The sequence below is a fragment of the Lagenorhynchus albirostris genome, chromosome 6 (assembly GCF_949774975.1).
Source record: "Lagenorhynchus albirostris chromosome 6, mLagAlb1.1, whole genome shotgun sequence".
Lineage (NCBI taxonomy): Eukaryota > Metazoa > Chordata > Mammalia > Artiodactyla > Delphinidae > Lagenorhynchus > Lagenorhynchus albirostris.
In genome coordinates, this window is record NC_083100.1 from 55,299,151 (window position 1) to 55,321,642 (window position 22,492).

The following is a 22,492-nucleotide window of genomic DNA, read 5'->3' on the forward strand; positions in this document are numbered from 1 at the left end:
ATGAACTACAAGTGTGGCCCTTGTTTCCTGCACGTAGTATTTAAAAAGCAGCTGACCTTAAAGTCATCCTGACAATGGACTGTTTTGTTTATTACCCCAGATTCTGCTGTTATCTTTTATTCTACTTTAAATTCAGAAAGGTTTTGTCACTTTTAGAATTTTAAAAATATGTTTTATGACAGATATAATCCAAAGGGTGTGATAACAGATCACACAGCAGATGCACTTATTTGAAGTTATCTTTTTGAAACATTTCATTCCATTAAGCAGCAGGCAGTTTCTTAAATATTTGACAGTAGAAACTGATGATTTCTCAGTTTCTCTGCATTCATTCAGTTGCAGTGTCTTTGAAGCCTACCATCCTCTTGTTAAGAAATCCTGGAGAATGCTTCTTCACTCAGTTAGCACTTCCATCATGTCATCGCAGGTAAATTGACTTTTCATTGCTGTGGTTCGTCACCATCCTTGGCCGGAGGCCTGCTGCTGATCGCTAAGTTTCTTTACTTCTTTGGAGCTCATCAATATAAATTATTTGAATTTTACTTCAGACCACCTTAACTTAACTCTGTTATCAGTTTACTTTCCAAGTGCCACCAAGTGTCACTTTGCCACCTGAGCCATAAACATATCAGTAGATATTCATGCCACCCGAGACAGCCAGTCTGGGTCCTCAGCGAGGTCTGTGTTCCTATTCCTTGTTAAGTGGTTCTTTATGTTTGTGCTCCTGGCAGCCAGCATTTGTAATGGTCCATTTCTCATTACAGGAGCAAATGGCTTCCTAGATTCACAATAAATTAACATTCAATACTACTGATGTGAGAGATTTGCCCTCAGCTACTTAGGGGCAGTTCCTGGGATTGCAAGGCAAGCATTTGGCTCTGGTCTTGAACCGCACGTGGTGGAGGGCAAGGCTTACTACAGTGGTCCTATTTCAGAGCTCAGCTCATGGTTTTTCTTTTGAAATGTAGTTAATGGTCATTTCCTGCTGTGGAGACTCGACGCAAAAACATGACTTCTTCACTCTGTTGTGCATGAGTCTGATAATTGCTTTATTTTACATTTTCTTGCCTCTGTTTCTTTGTTTTGGTAAAAGGTAATTGCAAAAGGTAATTGCAGTTGGTAGGGTTTTGCAAATAGTGATTTATTTTTGGAACTATAAAGATTTCTTAATAGAATCTTTTAAAGTAAAATCTAGTGAAACTGAGTCACTAGATTTTACTTTAAAATATTTTCTAAATTAATACAGACACAAAAGATAAATCTATCTGGGATAGACATTTTCTTGTGAAAGTTTAATGTTTGTCAAGTGCTCTGTGGGTCAGCTGTTTACTTTTGAATGTAAATGTTATACAGATTTTATTTAGCGGTCAAACAAAATTTGTGAATGTGTGTGTTATGGCTAAACTCTCATAACCCAACAACCTATGAGGAAATTCTTATAAAATTAATGTAGTCTGGAATCATGGAGGAAGCTTTAACTTATCCAAAAGGGCTTAACAACAATAGTAGTTTAAAAAAATAAATTCTTTAATTTGTCATTTTATTCTCAACCATAGAAATTTGCCTGATCTTTAGTCATTAGCTGTGCCACATGGTCACTCACACACACACACACACACACACACACACACACACACACACACACAGAGTAATGATTCTCTTTGGAATATTGGTTATGCTATAAGTAATCAGGATTTGTTTTTGTTATATTTCCTTCAATGGCATCCATAGATTTGTCACAGATTTTAGATTAATGAGGTTTTTTGGCATTGCTGAAAATATTCTAGACTGAAGATATTCAGTAAGATTGCCAGATAAAATGCTGTGAAGAAAAAGTCACTGCGAATTGCTGTGGGGTTGGGGTTGGGTGAGGAACATGAATATTTGGGAACATGGTGCAGAGTGTTCCATACTTGTTTCTAGCCTTCTTAATTTGGAGAAGTAGGGCTGCCAGGTAAAAACACAAGACACCCAGTGAAATTTGAACTTTGGATCAACAACGAATAATATTTTTAGTAGAAGTATGTCCCAAATAGTGCAAATATTAATGTTTTGCCTGAAATTCAGATTTAACTGGGGGTCCTGTATTTTTATTTGCTAAATCTGACAACCCTACCTACACTGTTCAGTCTATGCTCTAAGACATATTATGATTTTTGTTGAGGAAAAAGCATAAATTAAGGCCACTAATAATAGAAGCAGAGAAGCATACAAGAAATAGAAAGATTCTTTTCTTTTAAGATTATTTTCTATTGCATGATTCATTAAATATTTACTGAGTGCCAACTAAGTATCAGGCATTCTCCTAGGGACAGGATACCCTCTGGTGACCAAAACCATATCTGATCCTTGCCTTCATAGTGCTTCCAGTTTCTAGAGGCTACCTGCGTTTGTGGGCTCGTGGCTCGCTTCCATCTTTAGAGTTAGCAGTGGAGTTTCAATATTTCTCACATCACATCACTGAGTCTGACTCTCCTGCTTTCCTCTTTGACTTTTAAGGACCTTGTGATTACATTACGCTCCTCTAGATAATCCAAGATAATGTTCCCATCTAAGGGTTAGCTGATTAGCAACCTTAATTCCATTGGAAACCTTAATTCCCCCCTGCCGTGTAACATAAATATATGCACATGTTCTAGGGATTGGGATGTGGATATCATGAAGGGGCAAGGAGCATCATTCTGCCTACTACAGATGGGAAAATCAACAGGCATGTTTAGATGTGTTAAATTTGAGATGCCAGTGAGTCAACCAAGTAGGAAGTTAGTGATGTAAGCAGCATAATATGTGAGTTTGAAGCTCAAGGAGAAATTAGCGCTAAATATGGAAGTTGTCAACCTATAGGTGATGTATAAAGCTGTGAGTGTGTATGACATCACTGAAGGAGAGACTGAGCCCAACAAACTTCTACATTTAGAGTTAAAGTAGAGGAGACAGACCAACAAATAACACAGAGAAAGAACAGGCAGAAAAGTAGGATGAAAACCAAAATAGTGTGGTGTCAAGAAAGCCCTGAGAGGAGATTCTTCAAAAAAGGCAAGAGTGATCACCTGTGCTCAATATTGCTGCAAAAGACATTTGCAGATTTGTCCAGCAAGATTTGGATTTGGTAGCAAGAAACTGAAAACCTTTATACAAGCTGTTTCAATGAAATTATGGGGGCACAACCAAAACTGATGCAGTTTGAGGAGTGAATGGGATGTGATCACTGACCACAGGTGATGAGGAAAAGTCCTGTGTGTCCTCACAACCTTTGTAGATGCTTGTTAAAAACAGTGAGGTGATCACATTTGATCAGAGACTTTACTACCGTAAGAAGCTAGGAGCTAAGCAAGATCGCTTTTGTGTACTTCTATCTAGTCAGGATTGTGTGATAGCTACATTGATGGTTTATATGAAAGGGGTACAGATATTGCTGGGTTCCCATTGCTGTGCTCTGTGTGTAGAGCAAATCCAGAGGGTAACTGGAGCAATGAAACATCTCCATCTTCCTGATGCATCCCAGGAAACCCTTTAGGACCAAACAGCAGAAACTGCTTGGAAGGAGAAAAATCAGAGTATTCTGTGGCAGGACTCAAGAATCCCCTTGTCTTGAGGAATCTCAAGCTTTGCTGGCTTGTTGCCTTTCTAGGGAATCTTAGAGGGGACAATGCTACATCCTCCCAGATTGCGGTTTACCAAAGGGCCTGCTCCTGCAGGAACAAGGTACTCTTATTAGCTGATGATTCCTCCCTGCTCATCCACAAGAGACTGTACTTTTTCGGAAGAAAGTGGCTGTGAGATTCTTGTGTGAGGTCATTCTCCCGCTCCCTTTACTGGTTCTCAGAGTTTTACAAAAGTAAATGAGAACTCTCAGCGCAAAAAGACTCAAAGGGTAGAACTTATTGTTAACTTGGTCAAATTAGATAGAATAAGTAAATTCCTATGAACTGTTAACCAAACTTCCAGAAACGGAGACCTGATTGAAATAAAGAGGCATTTACTGGGGGTTTGTTAGGACTGCAGCCCGGGAGACACAGATTCAAGAAGCACTTGAATTGTGTTCCACTGGACTACAAAATGGACAAAGCTTATAAAGTCAAGAACTGCAGAGCCACAGTTAGTTACATGAGTTGTTCACCAAGAATTATAATTGGAACTGGCAAGAAGTAAGGGTGCTTGTTAAGCAAGAATTGGTTGGGGTCCAAAATGGTTGCATAGTTATAACGGGGAACAACCTTGAGACCAGCTAGCAGATGTTGTTTTTAAAATGGCTGCTGTCCTTAGGTTTGGTATAGTTCACAGAAAGTTCAAGTTCTCAGTGGTGCAGAGAAATATCTGAGAACAGATCCTCAATGGCTGCCCAACTCTATTTTGTATGCCTGAACTATGATTATTCCATTATGATATCAGTTTGTCATTAGACTTAATAGATTGGCAGGTAGAGAGGCTTAAGATCTCAGAATGAACTCCAAAATGATGTTGGCTCCAAGTTTTGGCTCCGGAAAATTTAAGAATCATAACAAAGTAACCAAGGCATTTATTTCATTAAAGTCTTAATCTCACATCATACACAAATTTAATTTCAGATGTATCATAGACCTAAACAATACTATAAAACTATACAATTTGTAAAAGATAGCAAAAAGTATGGATTCACAACTTTAGGATAGGCAAAATTTCTTAGAAAGGACACATAAAAACAATACAATACACAAAAACTGACAATTCACACTTGATCTAAATTGAAAACTTTTGTTCATTAAAAGAAAATTGGGATATATGTATAACTGATTCACTTTGTGTACACCTGAAACTAACACAACATTGTAAATCAACTATACTTCAATAAAAATTTTCAAAAAATAAAAATAAAGCAAATAAAACTGCTTAAAAAAAAGAAAGAAAAATTGGTTGATAAAAGGGTACGAACTTTCAGCTATAAGACATATAAGGTTTGAAGATCTGATACACAACATGGTGACTAGTTGATGACACTACTGTATAACTGAAATTTGCTAAGAGAGTAGAACTTAAATGTTCTCACAAAAAAAAAAAAGATAAGTATGTGAGGTGATCGATGTATAAATTAACTAGATGGTGGGAATCCTTTCACAATTAAACAAAAGAAAGAAAGAAAGAAAGAAAGAAAATAATAGACAAGCCACAGACTGGGAGGTAACATTTTCAAAACATACATCTGACAGAGGATTTGTATCTAAAATATACAAAGAACTACACTTCAATAATGACAAACAAAACAAAAGAACATGTTAAGTGGACAGAATTCTTAATCTGTAATAATTGCTTCACTCATTCAAATAGTTTCAATGTAGTGAAGTTAATAGCTTTTATTATTTAAAAAATAATAATAAAGGAAGTAAGTAAAGTTGATTTAAATAAAGGGAGTGGGTAATATGCCTTAAATACTAAAAGCCTGGCCACGCAACACCCGGAGGCAGAGATTTTGAGTTTCAGGGGAATTTTTCTGTAAAGTAAATAAAGATAAATTTTGAAGATTGAATCTACAGAAGGCGACTTTGTAATGGCAGCCAAACTAAAGTTTACCACAGTAAACTATGAACCAAAAGAGCAAAATCTGTTCAGTTATGAAGATGCTGGCCCACACTCCCACAGCTGGGAAGCGGTAGAGCCCTGGCAGTCGGGCTCTAGAGGCTGTGCTCTAACCTCTGTGAGACACTGCCTCCACTGTGGCTCTGCTTCTATCATACGGATGGTACATAACTTGGGTCAGTGTTTCTCAAAGTCCTTGGTCAATAGGTTATCAGGTTGGAATGTTCCTAGATGAATATATCACCTAAAAGGAAGTTCTGTGGCTAGATTTGGGAAATGCTGAGTTTAACAAAATAAAATGTGTTATTTCGCTTTTCAGGGCCAAACATGCACTGAGATTCTCTAAGGTTGGTAGTTGAAGAGGGAATTAGCTTTTCTCAGGTTTATTTGTTTGAGATATGTATAGATTAAGGCTGGGACTGATAGCGTATATATAATATATACATTACGTTTGTGCGTGCGTAAGTGTGTACATATACCTTATAACATCCAATACTGACTCGAGCAAATGTGAGTTTATTTGTTCTACAAAACAAGAAGTCCGGGGCAGGGCAGTCCCTGGCCAGCCTCATTTCTCTTTCCCTTTGCACTCTAGACCTATAACAGGCTGTCAGTAGGACAGGGAAATAAAATCCTCTTACAAAAATCATTGCAGATGATTGGGCATAACAATGTAATCTTTCCTGTACAACAAAAGCAGGCAAGTGAACATAGACCAGACATGGAAATTGAGTCAGCAAGCTACTGTTTGCCACAGTACACAGTAGTTTGCCACAGTACACACACACATGCACACATACACTTGCGCACATACGTACATGCACGCACACACACACCCCACCTTTTAATTTATTTGTGTTCCAAAGCATTTCACAGGACAAGTATTCACATCTTTGGGAACTGTGGTCTTGAGCCACATTATGTCCCTTTTATAAAATAACTACTTATAAAAACATCCTGATATAAAATACTTAGCCTTTAACATGGGCTGTTGTTCCATTCCACATTCTAATAGATTCCACTGTAGTTGCACAGATGACAATCTGTGTCACAGACTGTTACTGGAAATATCTCATCGTGCATTAGCATTCACTGTTATGTCAAGGTGATATACATGAACAAAATTTATTTTTAAGCCAGGAGAATTTCAGAAAATTGAATCATGTCTCGTTATTAAAGTTTCTTTTCCTTTTTTTCTGAGCCAGGTGCTATCTTATCATGCAACATGTTCAAAAGCTGAAGTTGACAAGTTTAAGGTAAGGGAGCAAATGGTGCCCTAATGGTGCATAAAGTTAAACTTCCCAGGGCTTTCGGACCCTTTGTTACTTGTCTCTAGAACGAGGTCTGCCCACTGAATGTTGGGGGAATAGAATTAGGGGAAGGCATGTTTGCATATTTCAGTTTTAGAGGGTAAGAGGGACTTATATAGAGCTGAACGGCCCCTTCATGATCATTTAAATGATTCAGTATTTCTTTCTTTCTTTTTTTTAAGTGTGCAGGGTATCAGAAAAAGATCTGTGTAACATGGTGAGAATCAGGATGCCTGCTTTTGGCCTCGGTCCTACCTCTAACTTTCTGTTCACTAAAAAATCTTAGGGCTTATATCTTCTTCTGTAAAAATAAGTGAAGAGATTAGGATAATAGTAGCTACCATTTACCAAGTGCTTACTATGGATCAGGTACAATACAAAGCATGGTGCCAGTGAGGTGACAGCTGACAACAGAGGAAGGAGACAGAACAGCTACAACCACAGCAGTCAGGGTCCATTTGCTGTAGAGATAAACATCCTACATACCACCTAGAATATGAGCACCAGCAGGGCAGTGCTTTTTGTATGTTTTGTTCACTGCTCTATCTCTACTGCCTTTCACAGTTCTTGGAACATAGTAGCACTCAATAAATACTTGTTGAATGGTTGAATGAATGAATGATTGAATCAATCCAAAAAGCATTAGTGTTCTGTAACTCAAAACAATTAGTCATTAAGAAAATGTTCAAAACATGGTTATATATAAATTTTTATATTTTATATTATATACATTTGATAAATATTTCCATCAAAAATATTTAAAGCTTTTTTACTTTAATCAAGTTCAGTTACCTAGCAATTCTACTTATGGAAATAAGTTTCCATAAACATTTTACTGTTTTTACTGTTTTGTTTTTTATATTTTTACCATTTTATAATCATCTTAATTGCTAAAAGATAAAAGGGGCAGGTAGGGAGAAATACAGTAAAGCTCATAATGGACTAAATATGACTGCAGAAGCTATATGATGGGACATGTCTAGAGCTAGAGCAGCCAAAATCAATAGCTGTCTACTCTCTAAAAGTATTGCCCTATGTTCAGGCTTAATTCTTTGCTTAGAGTAAGGCAAACACCATTGTCTTAGAATTTGCCATGCTTTTTTTATTTTTAGTTCACAAACATACTAAAAACATGAAGTATTTAAATCTGAGAAAAATGGGTTATTTCATCTTAAAATGATCAAGATTATTAACTAAAGTGATGTATTCCAGATTTTATCCTGTAAGATATTAGTGAATATCTTGTTACAATATAATTGAGATATAGTAGATAATTTTAACCTAATGGCTTTTTTTCTTGATATATAAAGTAAATAAAACATTATCATAATTAGTAGCTGATGTCTTATAATTGCAGTGGGCTTAAAATAATCCTGCACATAGAAAAGTATTTACTGAAGTTTCACAGTAGAGTGTGTGCAATGGCAGTTTCCTAACATTGTAGCTAAATCACAGTAAATAAGTGCTTTGTTTTGACCAATATATACAAATAAACTATGCATATATTCAAAAATATTGTAACCTTGGCTACTGCAATACTTTTTTAACAGAGCTAGTACTATATATCTATATGTATGTATGTATAATATATGTATTTAGAGAGAGAGGGAGGGAGAGAAAAGAGAGATTTGAAATGTAGAATCAGAGTTATCCATGAGATTTCATGAGTTAAAGTATGGCTGAGTTTCAGTGTGTTGGATTATGCCCAGCCGGGACCAAGCTAGTGATCAGTGATTCAGAGATTAAGCCAGAATTTTGGGAAGAAAATTATTTCATCATCGAGTGCTAACAGGATCTGGAGGTCAAATACATATGTACACAGGTCAGATTCCAGTTGCAGCCTAAGCTTCACCATATCTGGGATTCAGACATGTCTAGAAGACCAGTGAGATGTGGTCTGTTTACATGAAAGACTAAGAGGGCTTCTGAGTCAAAAACTCCCTTTTGGGAGTTGAGGCCATGGGCCTCAGTGTCTGGATGATTCCAGGTTCAGCATGGAGTTTGTCTTTTGGATTTGTCTCTTACTCCAGCTTCCCATGGATTCATGTTCTCAGCTAAGAACATGAATGAACACAAAAGGCATGGACTTTAGTATGGTTTCAGTGCATTAAATTACCCCAAGAGCACAGGGATTCCAGAGTGTCAGTAGCACACAACAGGAAGCAGCAGCCCAATGGAAGGAAGCATCACTATGGCCAGAGGCAAGACACCTGCCTACCAATATGACCAGCAGAGGTGGAAGGACTCACTGCGAGCTGAGTGATCACATCTTAAGGACAAGAACCTTGAGTAATCCCAGGAACAAGTAGGAGAGATAGAGATCTCAAAATACTGGAGCGTGTGATACATACCGTTAATCACTTTAATTCACTACTATTTGTACTCCTAGGTGGTATGGCCTAAAGGAACACAGATTTCCTATATGATAAACCTGTAGTGAATCTTCAATAATCATTCATGCTAGGATGATACCACATTACCTTTCCACTTACCTTTTCTTCCTCTTTCACACTCTTCCACATTTGGGGATTTCTTTTCCTATTCTAGAATGCCATAAGACAGGGGGAGGGTGTTTCTGTTCATTTTGTTTTGTTCGGTTAACCCCATTTCTCCTGTTGGGAAAAATCTCCTTGAGAGGTGTGTGGTGGTGAGTGGGTGAACGGTGGTTAGAGAGTGAAAACCGTCCCAGAAGTGCGCCTAGATTGTCTAAGCAGAATAAGTAGGTGAAACAACATATAATTGCTCATCCAAGAATGTCAGAACCTAAGCCCATCTTTGTCATTCTAATATATCATTATACCTTGGGAAACAGTCCTTTATGTAGGGTCCCCTATACATGAAAAGATCACAGAACTTCCTCAAACTAATGGGTTAACTTTTTGAAAGTCTGATTCAGGTTATAATATTAGTTTATCCTTTATGGGTTGATGCCCTGTGCATTGAATGAGGAAACCAGGATCTAAAGAATGGTTTTTATCCTCATTAACATTTACTGATCTTCCTTGAACTTGAAATAACAAAGATATGCCCAGAAAATTTGTGCAGATTTTAGTGCCTGTTTACATCTCTTCTGCTTGGTGCGAACAGGAATAATATATAAAGACCATATTGTCAGTTAGATCTCTTTGAAGATGACTGGTTTAAAGGCTTTTAGTAACCTGAAGATGTCAGCTGTGATAACATAAGAAAATGAGTTTAGTACACCAATTATATGCTTCCGTAATTTTATGCACTTTCCTAGGATTCCAATGCATTGGGCAGACCAAACTGTTATCACTATATATGCCAGTTTACCAATTAAAACCAACTCATGGACGTCCTCATGTTATATTGCCATCTTCTATCATCCCTTCTTTCAATTCCAAACTGCAAGGGTTATGGCTGCAATCAGAGATGAACTCGTTTACAGCACTATTTAACTGCCTCAGTAATTAAACGCCAATAACTCATGTTGGGTGTTTGGGTTTGGACTGCCTCTTGCATATTTCAAGTTTTCAGTGTTATTGCCTAGGCCACAAATTAACATCCTGGTAAAGCAAATAAAGTACTGAGGATAGGTGCTCCCTGTGGCCTTTACGTACCAAAATACGAATGGCTACATCAAAAATAGGATCTTATGGCCTCCTCTGTGAGATGGATGGCAGGGGACAGGCTGAGCAATGGGATGTGATGTACTATTTTTGTAAGTAATTAAGTTTCAGGAGACACGTTTGACCCATGAAATATTCAGATGTTATAATAAGAAGTTCCTGCCCTCAGAACCGCCCTTGCCACTATGCCAGTGGATGTGTCTGTCATAGGGCCCTGCACGAGGGTTCTTACACAGGGAGGCAGGAGTTGGGACTGATCCCCACCTGGCCGGCCAAGTGCACGGGATGCTTTTTAGTAATGGAGCCTCCAGAGGGTGCATCTTTTTCTAATTGCAGGAAGGCAGCAGGTGTGCTGACCACTGCCCTGCCAGCTCCATTTGTGGAGCTGTGGAAAAGCCCAATCCTTGCAGCAGCTTCTTGCAGAGGACAAGTGCACTGTATAGAGAGGGGAGAAATGGCACAGGGCACTGTGTGGCAGAGGTTTGGGTAGCTCGTGTTCCCCACCCCTGTCAGTAGGGAACATCTTCCAGCTGCTCTCCCGCAGGCTGAGTGTTCCCACAGAGGTGCCTTCATGGCCCAGGGGTAACCCCAGGCCTCAGGGTGCCAGGGAGGGAAGAAGAACTCTCCCTTGTTTCTCTAGTCTCAGCCCTCACAGCCTTCATGAAAGGCTGCCTTTGGGAATCTCAACAATGACTTTCCAGTTCACTCGAGCTTATTTCTAAGGTTGTTTAAAAGATGACTTCGCAGCATTATAACAGAATTTGGCTATCATCTTATACCTAACCTATTCTGTCTCCTCTCTGGTCCCCCCCCCACCTCTGGAATTGAGGGGGTTGTTTTGACTTTAAATAGTATTTATGCCAAGTTTAATATCAGATTTTTTTATCGTCAGGGAAAGTTATTGAACCTTCAGCAAGAAATTGACTGCAGGGGAAACAGCTGAGTCAGCATCCTAATGTGCATCTTCTGCTCCTAAGGCAGCAGACTGAGCTGATGGCCTGAGCTGCTTAGGACAACCCCATAAATATATGGAGTCCTTGTGTTCAAATGTCCATGTGTTCATACACAGTCCTCTTGATGAATTGTGTCTTAATCAAATGCCACATCAGAAAAAAGATGCTTGTACTTTGTCATTCCAAGTGTAGAAAATACTAGGTGGGGGGGGGGTGATGTGAGGGGAGCCAGGGCTGCGAGTCCAGGCTGATCTTTCCTCCTGCTGAACTGAGCGTCTCTGAGTGGAGGGCTCTTCAAGGACCCACCTGGCCAAATACATCCTGTGGTGACCCTGACCTCCTCTCAGATCACCTTAAATAGCCACTGTTTGTCACTTCTTTCCATTTGAAAGCTGTCTCCCAAAGGGCACTATGAACATTTACTTTTCCTGGGCGGAGATCCTCCCACTTTCTTGCCTCTACCCATTAACACAGCTGGGTTCCCTGCGTTCCTTACGTGTCACACTTGAAGGCCCAGGGAGTCTGAGCCTGAGGGAATGAAATCAAAGGCAGTTCGGTTTTGGTTTCAGAGCAGTGACAGTCCGGAAGGTCCAGGGAAGACAGCAGTGTAGGGAGACAGGGTGGCCCAGTTAGAGCCCTGACCCCTGAACAATGAAGGCAACTGTAAAGGCCAAAGGGCTCAGAACCTTCCAGAACACTAGGGCATCTGGGCCTGGATCACTCTCCCTTCTTTCTGGTTTTCTCTAGTAAGAGCCATCTGCAACTATAGAGATGGAACCGGAAATAACGAACCAATAGCCCGTCACTTCAATGATATGGGCGTGACTTAGCCATCACAATGGTTGGTTTTCTCTCTGCTCTTTCTTCAGTTTAGGTAGAAGCTACAAACTCCTGTTACGCTCCCCTCACCCTCCTCTCCAGACGTGCACTGTAGATGTAATTGTGCAGTTATCTTTGAGACCTCACGCCCCCCACTCTCATGTGCTGTCCCCTCCATTCGGACTCGGAACGTCTCTCATCATCCTCACAGCCATCACAGTTCAGGTCTTCCTCTCTCACGCAGACGGTGGCTATGCAGTGCTCTCCTGTCTGGGCTCCCTGCTGCACTCCCAAATTCATCCTGTACACAGCTGCCAAATCAGCAGTACTCTTCCGTTGGTGCCAGTTTCCTTCTCACAACGCTTAGCGTCTGCTATAAGCCTTTGGAGTCCATCATTACAAATTCTTTCAATGCTCATTAAAAGTGCTCTGAGCTTTAAGCCCCAGTTCACTTTTCCAGCCTGTTTCTCATGCTCCCATTTACCCACCCTTCACACGAGTTCTATGTGATGTTTTCTCTCCATACTTTGCCCTTCCCTATCTTTGTTCCCATCCTATTCCTCTCTCTGCATATTTAAAGTCCTAACAGGCCATCTCATCCTGCTCAGTTGCCCCCCCACATGAAGTCATTCTAACTGTCCTTCAGGCCAAGGTGATCTGCTCATTCTTTCATTGTACTTATCAGTGTTTACCCTGTGATATAAATCTTCGTGCACCCGTCTAAGCATCTGGTGAAACTAGGAGCATTTTTAGGTGAGAGCCCTTGTCTAATTCCTTTTTGTAACCCTTCAATCACCTAAAGCCATGCCTTGCTCCTGGGTGCTGGAGAAATTTCTACCAAGTGACCAAATTCATTGAACTGTTTGCAGTTTTGATGGCAGAGGAAGTTACAACATGTGAGTAGAATTCTGAAGCAAGTGTCTATGACATTGAGAGTGTCTGCAAATCCTGCCTCAACCCCTTGTTTTAAACTCTTGATGATTAGTTTTCTGGATTTCCTATGAAGCATAAACTACATGAAAACAAAGGGATTCATTGTCTTTGTTTAAGATGTTCTCTTTGGAGTATTCAGTAACGACAATATCTGTCCTTCCTTGCTCTACAGCAGGGCAAATTAATTCTTAGTTGATTCAGCAATTTCTTTAATGTTAAGTGAGATTCTTCAGTCACGTGTCCTGCTACCAGTACCCTGCTGACTAAATTCTTTAAAACTATTATTTTCTTGAATCTCAGGATTCCTATCTAATTCTTTTTATTTGTATGAGCCTGTATTCTTTCCCTTCTACCTATTTTTGAAATTATGTACTGCTTTGGTAATTCTGTATGTTTTCTCTCAGTTGAAAATGGATCTATTCAAAATCTTAAAAGCGTGATTCTGTTGGTTCCAAGGTACCATCTGAAATATGAAATTAGGAGAGAGTGTCTGATTGAAGGGTTTTCTACAGTCTCAGTAGCCAGAGCCTCCCCTTTTAAGGCAGTCTTTATAAGGCCACAGACAGTAAGGCAAGAAAGAGCAAACATGTAAGCAGACAAAGCAGCCACCAAACCTCCTGACTCATTTAAAATTTCTAGGCCTCAGGTTTCCTCATCTGAAAAACAAAGCCATCTCCAGCTATAAAACGCTATAATTTTACAAGCCTGTAAAATTTATCTGTAGGAAGGAAGGGGAAAATAAAACAGAAAGCAACATAAAGTTGACAAAACATCTTGGAGTCCTTATAATTTCTAAATACCCTAAGCTTTAAATTAAGCTTTGTTTAAAAACTTGGGTGTTTGGTAGAAGATTTGGCTCAACTTGATTTAATTATATATTATAAGTGATTTCCAAAGCCCACCGTTGCTCTACTACATTTGAAGGGTGAAATAGTACAATAATACTCGTGAGGAAGATAAGTGATTATTTTAGGTAAGACAAAAGGCTCAGTCTCTTCAGAATAAAAACTTACACTAGTGCTACCTATAAATGTTTGAATGATAATATCTTTTTTTTTTTTTTGCGGTACGCAGGCCTCTCACTGTTGTGGCCTCTCCCGTTGTAGAGCACAGGCTGCGGACGCGCAGGCTCAGCGGCCATGGCTCACGGGCCCAGTCGCTCCGCGGCATGTGGGATCTTCCCGGACCAGGGCACGAACCCGTGTCCCCTGCATCAGCAGACGGAGGCTCAAGCACTGCGCCACCAGGGAAGCCCTGATAATATCTTAAATAATGACTTTTCAGTATATAAAAACCTTTTCATACCTTTATCTCACTTGAGCCTCACAACCTCTTGGTGAGGGCAGGGTTATCACAGCTCCATTTTACATATGAGACAACAAGAACAAAAGCACCAGCAAGAACAATGCACATGCTTGGCTTTGATTTTTCTCTCCAGTGTTTTATTTTGACTCTGAAGACAGTGCTTCTTTCCAGGTGGCTGAATAGGAAAGTGTAAGCAATATCATGGATTTTTATCCTGAAGCCGCTTCTTTTGATCTAACTATTATCTTGGAACCTTCATGGCATTTCAACAGCCTGGGGGCCAAATAAGCATGAATGGTGATGATGTCTGAGAAAAACAGAATTTTGGGCTGAACTTAACATAGACATTTTAAAAGAGACTTTTTGTGGTATTCTTTGGGCAATCAATATATTTTATTATTAGCTATTTTATTAGAAGCTTCTTTTTGTGTTGTGGTTGTGCCATCCATGTGACTTCTTGCCCTGGGGTTTCAGACTGCTTAGAAACCTAAGGAAATTGGAAACAGCAAACATTATGAAGATATTGCATCATTCTTAGCAAGAGGGTACATGATCCATTATTCTGACATCTTGCTTGTCTTCCTTACAGTCTGATTGGCTATCTAGCTGTATAGAAATCTCTCGACATCTGGAAAGCTCAAAGGAAAAAGAGCAGTCTCACTTTATTATCCTGTGCTCTCCAGACCTGCCAAGTACCTTGTAGGAAAGATAACAAGGATATGAGATTGCAAATATCAGTTTAATGATAAAGCACTTGTCAGGAGATAAAGTCTTATGCTTAAGGCATGAGAACTCATGAACTAGAGACTATTTGGGGGAAGATAGGAAGTGAAGAATGTGAGACTGGGTTTATGTTTCTATAATATTTCCTAGGGTGATGTATGATATTAGGGACATCATGAGAAATAATCTGCATATCTGCAATATGATGACTTTAACACAAGACATTTAAGGTAAATCTTTGAGGATTTTTAGAAGTTATTCTGAATTAATCTCTGTATACTGCCCCAATTTGTGTGTGTGAGTGTGTGTGTGTGTGTGTGTTTGTGTGTGCGCGCGCACTTTAGCTCAAAGGGGTCAAGTGATCTGGAGTTTCAACTCTGGCTTTAGAAAAAGATCTTGCGGCATTCATTGTTTCCAAAGAGAAAAGCAACAGAAAATCTGTGAGAAAACAAGATCTGAGATGAAACACTTTGGCCACTGGGTGCCATCCTTGCTCCACGCAAGGATTTGCTGAGCTGCATTTCTAGGAAAACGGTTAAAACCTAAAAGACAGTAATTTAAAAGTAATTCCAAGATCTAATAATGTTTGTGTGTGTGCATGACCTGGAATATGTTAGTGACACAGGCAGCTTATTCATTTGCCCAGGCGCGAGGCAGAAGGATTGGGAAAATCTCCCTGTGGTTCAGCCTTATCGACAAAGCCTGGTCAAAGCCATCCCACTGGCTGTATCCCAGTGGGTGGCCGGGGAGGCCCCTTGGAGGGGCTGGGAGTTGGTGGCGAAGCGATGTGGATGGTGAGGTAGTGTGGTCAGTAGCCAGAGGTCAGCTGGTCAGATGCTCCATTATTCTCATTGTTGTGCATGCACTGCAGCATGCCTGCAACAGGGCTTGAACCCAGCCATCTGAGGGGCTCTGCTCTGTCCCGTCAAAAGCAGGCCTTTCGTTACCAGAGCTGGTGGAGCTATTCCACGCTCTTCTTGCTAGGAATGCTGCTGGTTGGTGGTATAGTAACTCTGTTTCTGGTGCTTTTGTTTCCCTAGGAGCAATTCATGGAGTTTTTACAGACATCACCTTAACCAGGCATCAGAAGCCCCATAGTCAGTGACACAAGATTTTGCTGTCTTTGCATTAGACACTCATATACATAAAACCAAGAAATTAAACTCAGTATTATGAACAAGAATAACCACAGAGACTATTCTTAGACTGTCATGTAATACAGGCTAATGTTTCCATCCAGGGCCTCAAACATTTGGTTGGGATTAAAACGAATTAGTGTGTGAACAAGCAAGAATTTTAATAAAAATTGAAAATTTGTCAGCCACACTATAACAGAAAACTCTAGAATCCTTTCTGTGAGACCATGTTGTAGAAGGGATCCAAGCTCAAAATAGATTTTGCCTCATGCCCCCAGGCTGGGGGCCATGCAGCTGGCCTCCTAGTTGGCCCTAGAAGGTGGCCCAGAGCAGCGCCTATGGGTACTTCCTTAGATTCACTGTAATCAAATCCATACACCCATGAAAGGACAGTGTGAGAAGAGCTGGTGAGAACTTACGAAAGGGCAGGCTGTTTTCAACCTATCCTGGGATAAAAGGCTTATATACTGTTCTGCTGTTAAGCATCTCCAGGTGGATGGACTTTAAAATACATTTTCTAGGCTTACTGTAGGATAACCTGATACCAATCATTATATACGTCTAAATATTGCTGTTTGCTCAGAGTAGTGCTATTATAGCTGTAGCATGCTTGCTGATCCAAAGTGCTTTCGTAGCTCTTATTTCATTGAATGTTAACAGAGAGGCCTTTTAAAGAGGCGTTGGTGGCTGCATCCTATTTATGAATCAGGCAGCTGAGGGAGACAGCTCACTGCCAGTTTGGGGGACTCACTTTTTGCTGCTGAGGTCCTTTCCTTGGACTCTCCTGCCCAGTACCTGTTCAGTCCACTCAGTGTGACGGTCACCTGGAAAACAACAAACGTTTCATGAACATTTTATCATGTGCCAGGTCTGTTTCCGGTGCTTTACCTGTATTAACTCATTTAATCCTAACAAAACCCCTACTATTATTTTTCATATTTTATAGATGATGAAACTGAGGTACAGAGAAATGCCCAAATAATTATAGGGTACAAATGAAAAAAATGAGATATAGGTAGGCATGCTGAATTTGTTATATTCCCTTTCAAAATGATGTGGAACCCTTTTTATCTTAGATTTTTCTGGTCCTGGCTTGGTGCTATCCTTATGGTCTGATTATGAGCCCTTCTGTAATTATGGCTTAGTTCCTTAATAGACGAGTTCAGATTTCAAGAGATCCTGCTGCGGGTGTTTGGGTTGGTTGGTTTTTGTTGTTGTTGTTGTTGGTTTTTATTTTAACATCTTTACTGGAGTATAATTGCTTTTCAATGGTGTGTTAGTTTCTGCTTTGTAACAAAGTGAATCAGCTATACATATACATATGTCCCCATATCTCTTCCCTCTTGCGTCTCCCTCCCTCCGACCCTCCCTATCCTACCCCTCTTTGTTTTTAAGGTTACATAGTTTGTAAAGTAATCCAGCCCAACTGTTTCAGCAAGTGTGCTTTCTCCGCCTTTAGCATTCTGGAAAACTAACTTCAAGGGGTAGGTTTATGGGATCTAAAAGCAATTTCCCCCCCAGGGTAAATCCCAAACAACTCTTATGCTGAATGACCCCATTCCTCTCTCTGCTAGGTTTATTTTCCTAACATATATTATAATTCATCTCAGGCCTTTCCGGAGGCGGAAGGGAGTTCTGTGAAAACCAAGCTTTGTGATGGTTTCTGCAGGAACAGGTGGCCATCCTCACCACTGGGCTTACATGTGTCAAAGAAGTCCGTGAAGCACTGAAGCTAGATTTTAAGGAAGGACACTTTGTACTCTTCCCCCCACTACCAAGAGGAAAGCCTTAGAATTCAGAAAAGAAAGAGAACAGGGAGAGATGCTTTCTATGACTTCGTCGCTCCAATATGAAAAATCATGGGAATCTCTCTCCCTTTAAAACCGTGGAGAAATTTATGCTTCTGCCTGAAATATCTTTCAAACCATCAGTGATCTCCTTGAATATAGCTTTCCTCTGGTTCTCTGAGAAGTTATGTGTGAGAACAAAGGCTGGTTATTTTGATCACCCCCTTGAAAACCAAAGGTCCAAGTATCGGATTGTTAGGGATGTCTCTCTGTGCAGTGAGCTATGTTCAGCATCTCTCCCCATTGGAGCTCTTTCTCTCCCTGCACAGTAATTCACTCATGAGAAGGCAGGATTGCTTAGGGTGCAAGGTCCCAGATAAATCTTCTATACGTAAGCCCAAAGTTCCTCCCAGGAAGTGCTACAAATGGGAGTACACTGCATAGCAAAAGGAAGATCTGCCCCACAGACTGTGCTTGTGAAGCCAACTGACCACTGCTGGAACTGGCTGCAGCAAGCACCCCGGTGGTCCCTCAAGCCAAATGGACAGAACTATGTCACTGCAGCTTGAGCCCCCAGCTATGCTGACTACAGCCTGGCTTTCCTTACAAAGGGGTCACCATGGCCTCTGTCAGGGCCTAAGTTTCTAATCTTTCAGCAACCCCATCTAGAAAGAACTATTCCCAAGTTCCAGTTTGGAGAATCTTAGGGAAGTTTTCCAGCTGGTCCAGTTTTGGTCCAGTGCCCATCCCTGGACCAATCAACTGTGACAGGGGCGTAGTCATTGAAGAATATGTCAGCCCCCAGGACAAAACATGGTTGGAGTGGAAGAAGGACCAGAGCCCCAGAAAGGAGAGAGGTACGAGGCAGATAGTATCACGGCTCTCCTTCACAGGTGAGGTGTATATGCACGTATCTTTCAGATTCCCTGAGGCACAGGTGAGGTGCTCACAATAGCCCCTTCATAACTCATAATTTGTAGACACTGGGTGATACCCGCCAGTGATCTGTCTGCTGAAGTGGTTTCTCGAGAGACTTTGTCTAGGTCACATTATTGAAAAAAAAGTTCTATTATGTCCTGAAAGCATTTCTGTATCCAAAGCTAATCCCACTGATGGTCACCCTGATTTGGCTCTCAAACTCACCCAAACCTTATAAAGCAAATAAATATAACTTCCGGGGATGTGCCAATTAAATTGGCCCAGAAACTCCTCATTAATAACTGCTTCATCTGGTCCTGTCATAACAGTGTCTTTCTGTTGTGCTTGAACATTGGAGGCTCTGATGTATAACCAGAAAAGCGCCCTTCAACTGGATCCACCAATAAACCAGAGATACCTTCTGGAATAGTCATTTTTTCGTGAACTAATAAGGACCTACTAAAGAATTAAGCAGATCAAAGCCAAACATCCCTATATCTGATGTTTGAAACTCACAGTAAAATAGCTCAATTCCTGATCTACTTCCTGGCCTCATTAGAATTCAATTAGTAGAAGGACATTCTTTCCTAGAGGCTCTTTGGCAGATTTGTGTATGAACAGTTAACCCAGTGTTAGCAAAAGCAGTTACTTGAATCCAAACAGCTCTCTGGCTGCAAAGAGAATCCCAAAGCTGTTTAGACAAGACTTTGCTTATCCTCCCACCAGGATGCAAATATTTTAAGTGGACAGAGGGAGATAAAATGTAGTCAGTGCTGGTCCTGACACTGACCACATCCTGTGGCCCCAGGATATTTGGACTTGAAGGTCAGGGGAGGAAGGTGAAGGAAGGGGCGCTGGAGACAACGAGACAAAGAAAAATTTAAAAGGCCTCCTTGACAGTGTTTAAATTATTTCCCTGAATAAACAAGTTTGGACTTTAAAATGTGTCAACACAGAACTACAGAAGATATGGAGAAATACACATATATTTCTAGGACAGGTAGAACTGCTAATCAGACCATGAAAACAGGGTATTGAGGGTAAGACAACCTTGAGGGGTTTTTTTCTTGCTTTTTTCCCATAACCGTTCTTCAAATGCCTAAATGTAGACTCAGGGAGATTTATTTTTCTTCTACAGGGTATGTTATAGTTGTCACTCAGCCTTGAAATAGTTTTCCTCTCCAGTGGAACATCAGGCCAGTGATATATTTGCATAGTTGTTCCCACCTGTCACTTGTGCCAGCCTCACGCGTCACCATGCACAGAACGCCCAGCCAGCCAATGGCAGGCTTTTAAGCTGCTGCATTTATGGGACGTGTTTTCAAAATATTCGCAGTCACCCAGCAACAGGAAAAGGCATTTCATTGGCTCTCTCCCTGTCAGCTAGAAAGGAGGACAATTGGATGGACTTCATCTGTGAAGATCAAGATGAGTCAGTGGAAAGGTGGGGAGGCTGGATGTTTCAACATCCGAGCCTCTCAGTGGCAAATGTGATATTTTATAAGTATAAAGCATGATGTTTTTGTCCTCCCCCCGGCCAGTAAAAATCTAATGTTAAAGAATAGCACTGTCACCAGGCAGGCAGTTTTCATCTGCAGTGTCATAAAGACGCATAAAAGATCAAACTTGGCCCCCAGTCTTATCTGCCCGATCAAAGGAAGGGCTGCTGAATATGGAGCCTCAGTGAGAAATAAATAAGGGCAGGGCTTTTTGATGTGGAAACAATTAGCCTCTCTGCCACAGGTGGGATGCCATCTCTAGTGGATATTCTAAATGTGATGTAAATCCCTTAAGTTACTTTATCAATATCTGATCTTGTGAATTATCTTGCCCTTAAAAATTTCTACCTCCTCTTCAGGCTGACTCCACCCCCTAACCCCCCCCCACCACCACCCAGAGAAGAACCAAAGAGAGGGCCAAGGTACAAGTCAAGGTGACCTGGGCTCTGAATAGCAGGCTATTGGGCCCCCCCAGGCTCCTCTAATTTCTCCTTCAGGTGGTCCCGTGCAAGCCACACAGGAAAACAGGGTTTTCTCTTTCTGTTTTTACTCTTTTCTTGTTAGTATAGGACAGAAAATTAATATTGACTGCATGCATATGTGAAATCAAAGCCATTAGGGAACCAAAGAGCAAAACAAAGCTCTGAAAAGAACTCGCCGTAAACCAGACAAGGAGAAAAATAAGTTCTTCAACTGACAGCACCCAGTCCTTGCTGAGGCCCTGGCCTCTCTTCACTTCAGGTTGTATGATGGAAGGACATAAGCTCTCAATAATTAAAAACAGCTAAACTCTGAAGGCTTCAATGCCAGGAACATGTGCATATCCTGTCACTGGTTAAGGAACGTTAGTGGAATGCAGAGCAGGCAGTTGGTTGTGAGAGCTCACTCAGCGCTCAGTGTAACTCTTTCTTGCCCACTCCCCTGAGCAACTGCCCTTGGCCACCTTAGGACAGCCAAGTGGAGGGAAGGTGCTGTCTGCTCTTCCTGAGAGTTCGTCAGGTTGGAAATTAACCACAGTCAATAGTAATTATAATTAACAACGGGCAACATATTAACAGTAGATCCAATACGATTACATGCATGTTAATTCTGTACATGCACATTAATAAATTAGTATGTGAATACCATTTCTGTGTATCTCTAATGGGTATAAATATAATACAAATTTGCCTTAGCTGGACTCTAAGCTACTTGAAAATTGCTGTATCTCCAGTGCCTAACCCAGTGCCCGGCTTATAGTCGGTGCTCAATAAATATTTCTTGAGTGACGAAAGCAATACATTGATGACTGAACTGAGGTATTAGCCAGTGACACAAAATTTATGAATCTGCGTGAGTTTCACAAATGACAAACCTTGGAAAGTTATGAAACATTTCAATCTTCTTTTAACTGTTTGGGTGTATGTTTCTAGTGGAAACTAAGGAGACCTGAGTTGTAATCTTGTTCAGTCACAAGTCTATGAGATAAATATTATTATTACCTCATTTTATGGGTAAAGAAACCGAGGGCTAAGAGATACAGTAACTCACCCCAGGTCACAAGCATAAGATCTGAACGCAGGTCTAAGCCAAAGCTCATGCTGTTAGCATGGTGTGAGTCTGCCTGCACACCTGTGTATTTTTTAAGTACTGGTATGTGAGCCCGTGGAGCAGGACATGCTGCCTTTCCCCACAGCATTAATCCTTCTGCTTCAAAGCACAGAGTAGAACGTTAAGGAGAAAATGCTTATGTTTCAGATACCATTTTGGAGATGATACAAAATAAACTGAGAGTCAAGATGCAGGATGGATAGAAAACCTAGAACTTTCTGAGCTCTAAACAGGTCATCAGGCCCAGACTGGAGTCCCAACCTGTTTCTTGTGGTGGGCCCTGTAAGGCGGGGAAACGGATTGTCTGGATACAGTTTTGCCACCGCCATCACTAGACCTGCTGCAAGTCCCATCTCTGCCTCACACTTCTAATTCT

At 40.7% G+C, this 22,492-nt stretch overlaps 1 protein-coding gene and 1 long non-coding RNA gene across 3 annotated transcripts in view; one reads left to right on the plus strand and one right to left on the minus strand.

Annotated features, from left to right (window-relative positions):
- Window positions 1-22,492, plus strand: part of PDE11A (phosphodiesterase 11A) — a 415,084-nt gene that overhangs the window by 268,058 nt on the left and 124,534 nt on the right. The window contains exon 10 of the mRNA XM_060152569.1: window positions 6,759-6,809. Coding sequence (XP_060008552.1) covers window positions 6,759-6,809 — 51 coding nt within the window. The remainder of the gene's footprint in view (window positions 1-6,758; window positions 6,810-22,492) is intronic.
- The window catches only part of LOC132522272 (uncharacterized), a 201,060-nt gene continuing 193,079 nt past the window's right edge, over window positions 14,512-22,492 (minus strand). For both annotated transcript variants that reach the window (XR_009541141.1, XR_009541140.1), the window contains 2 exons: window positions 17,074-17,146; window positions 14,512-14,950 (listed from right to left, as the gene is read on the minus strand). This is a non-coding gene — a long non-coding RNA (uncharacterized LOC132522272). The remainder of the gene's footprint in view (window positions 14,951-17,073; window positions 17,147-22,492) is intronic.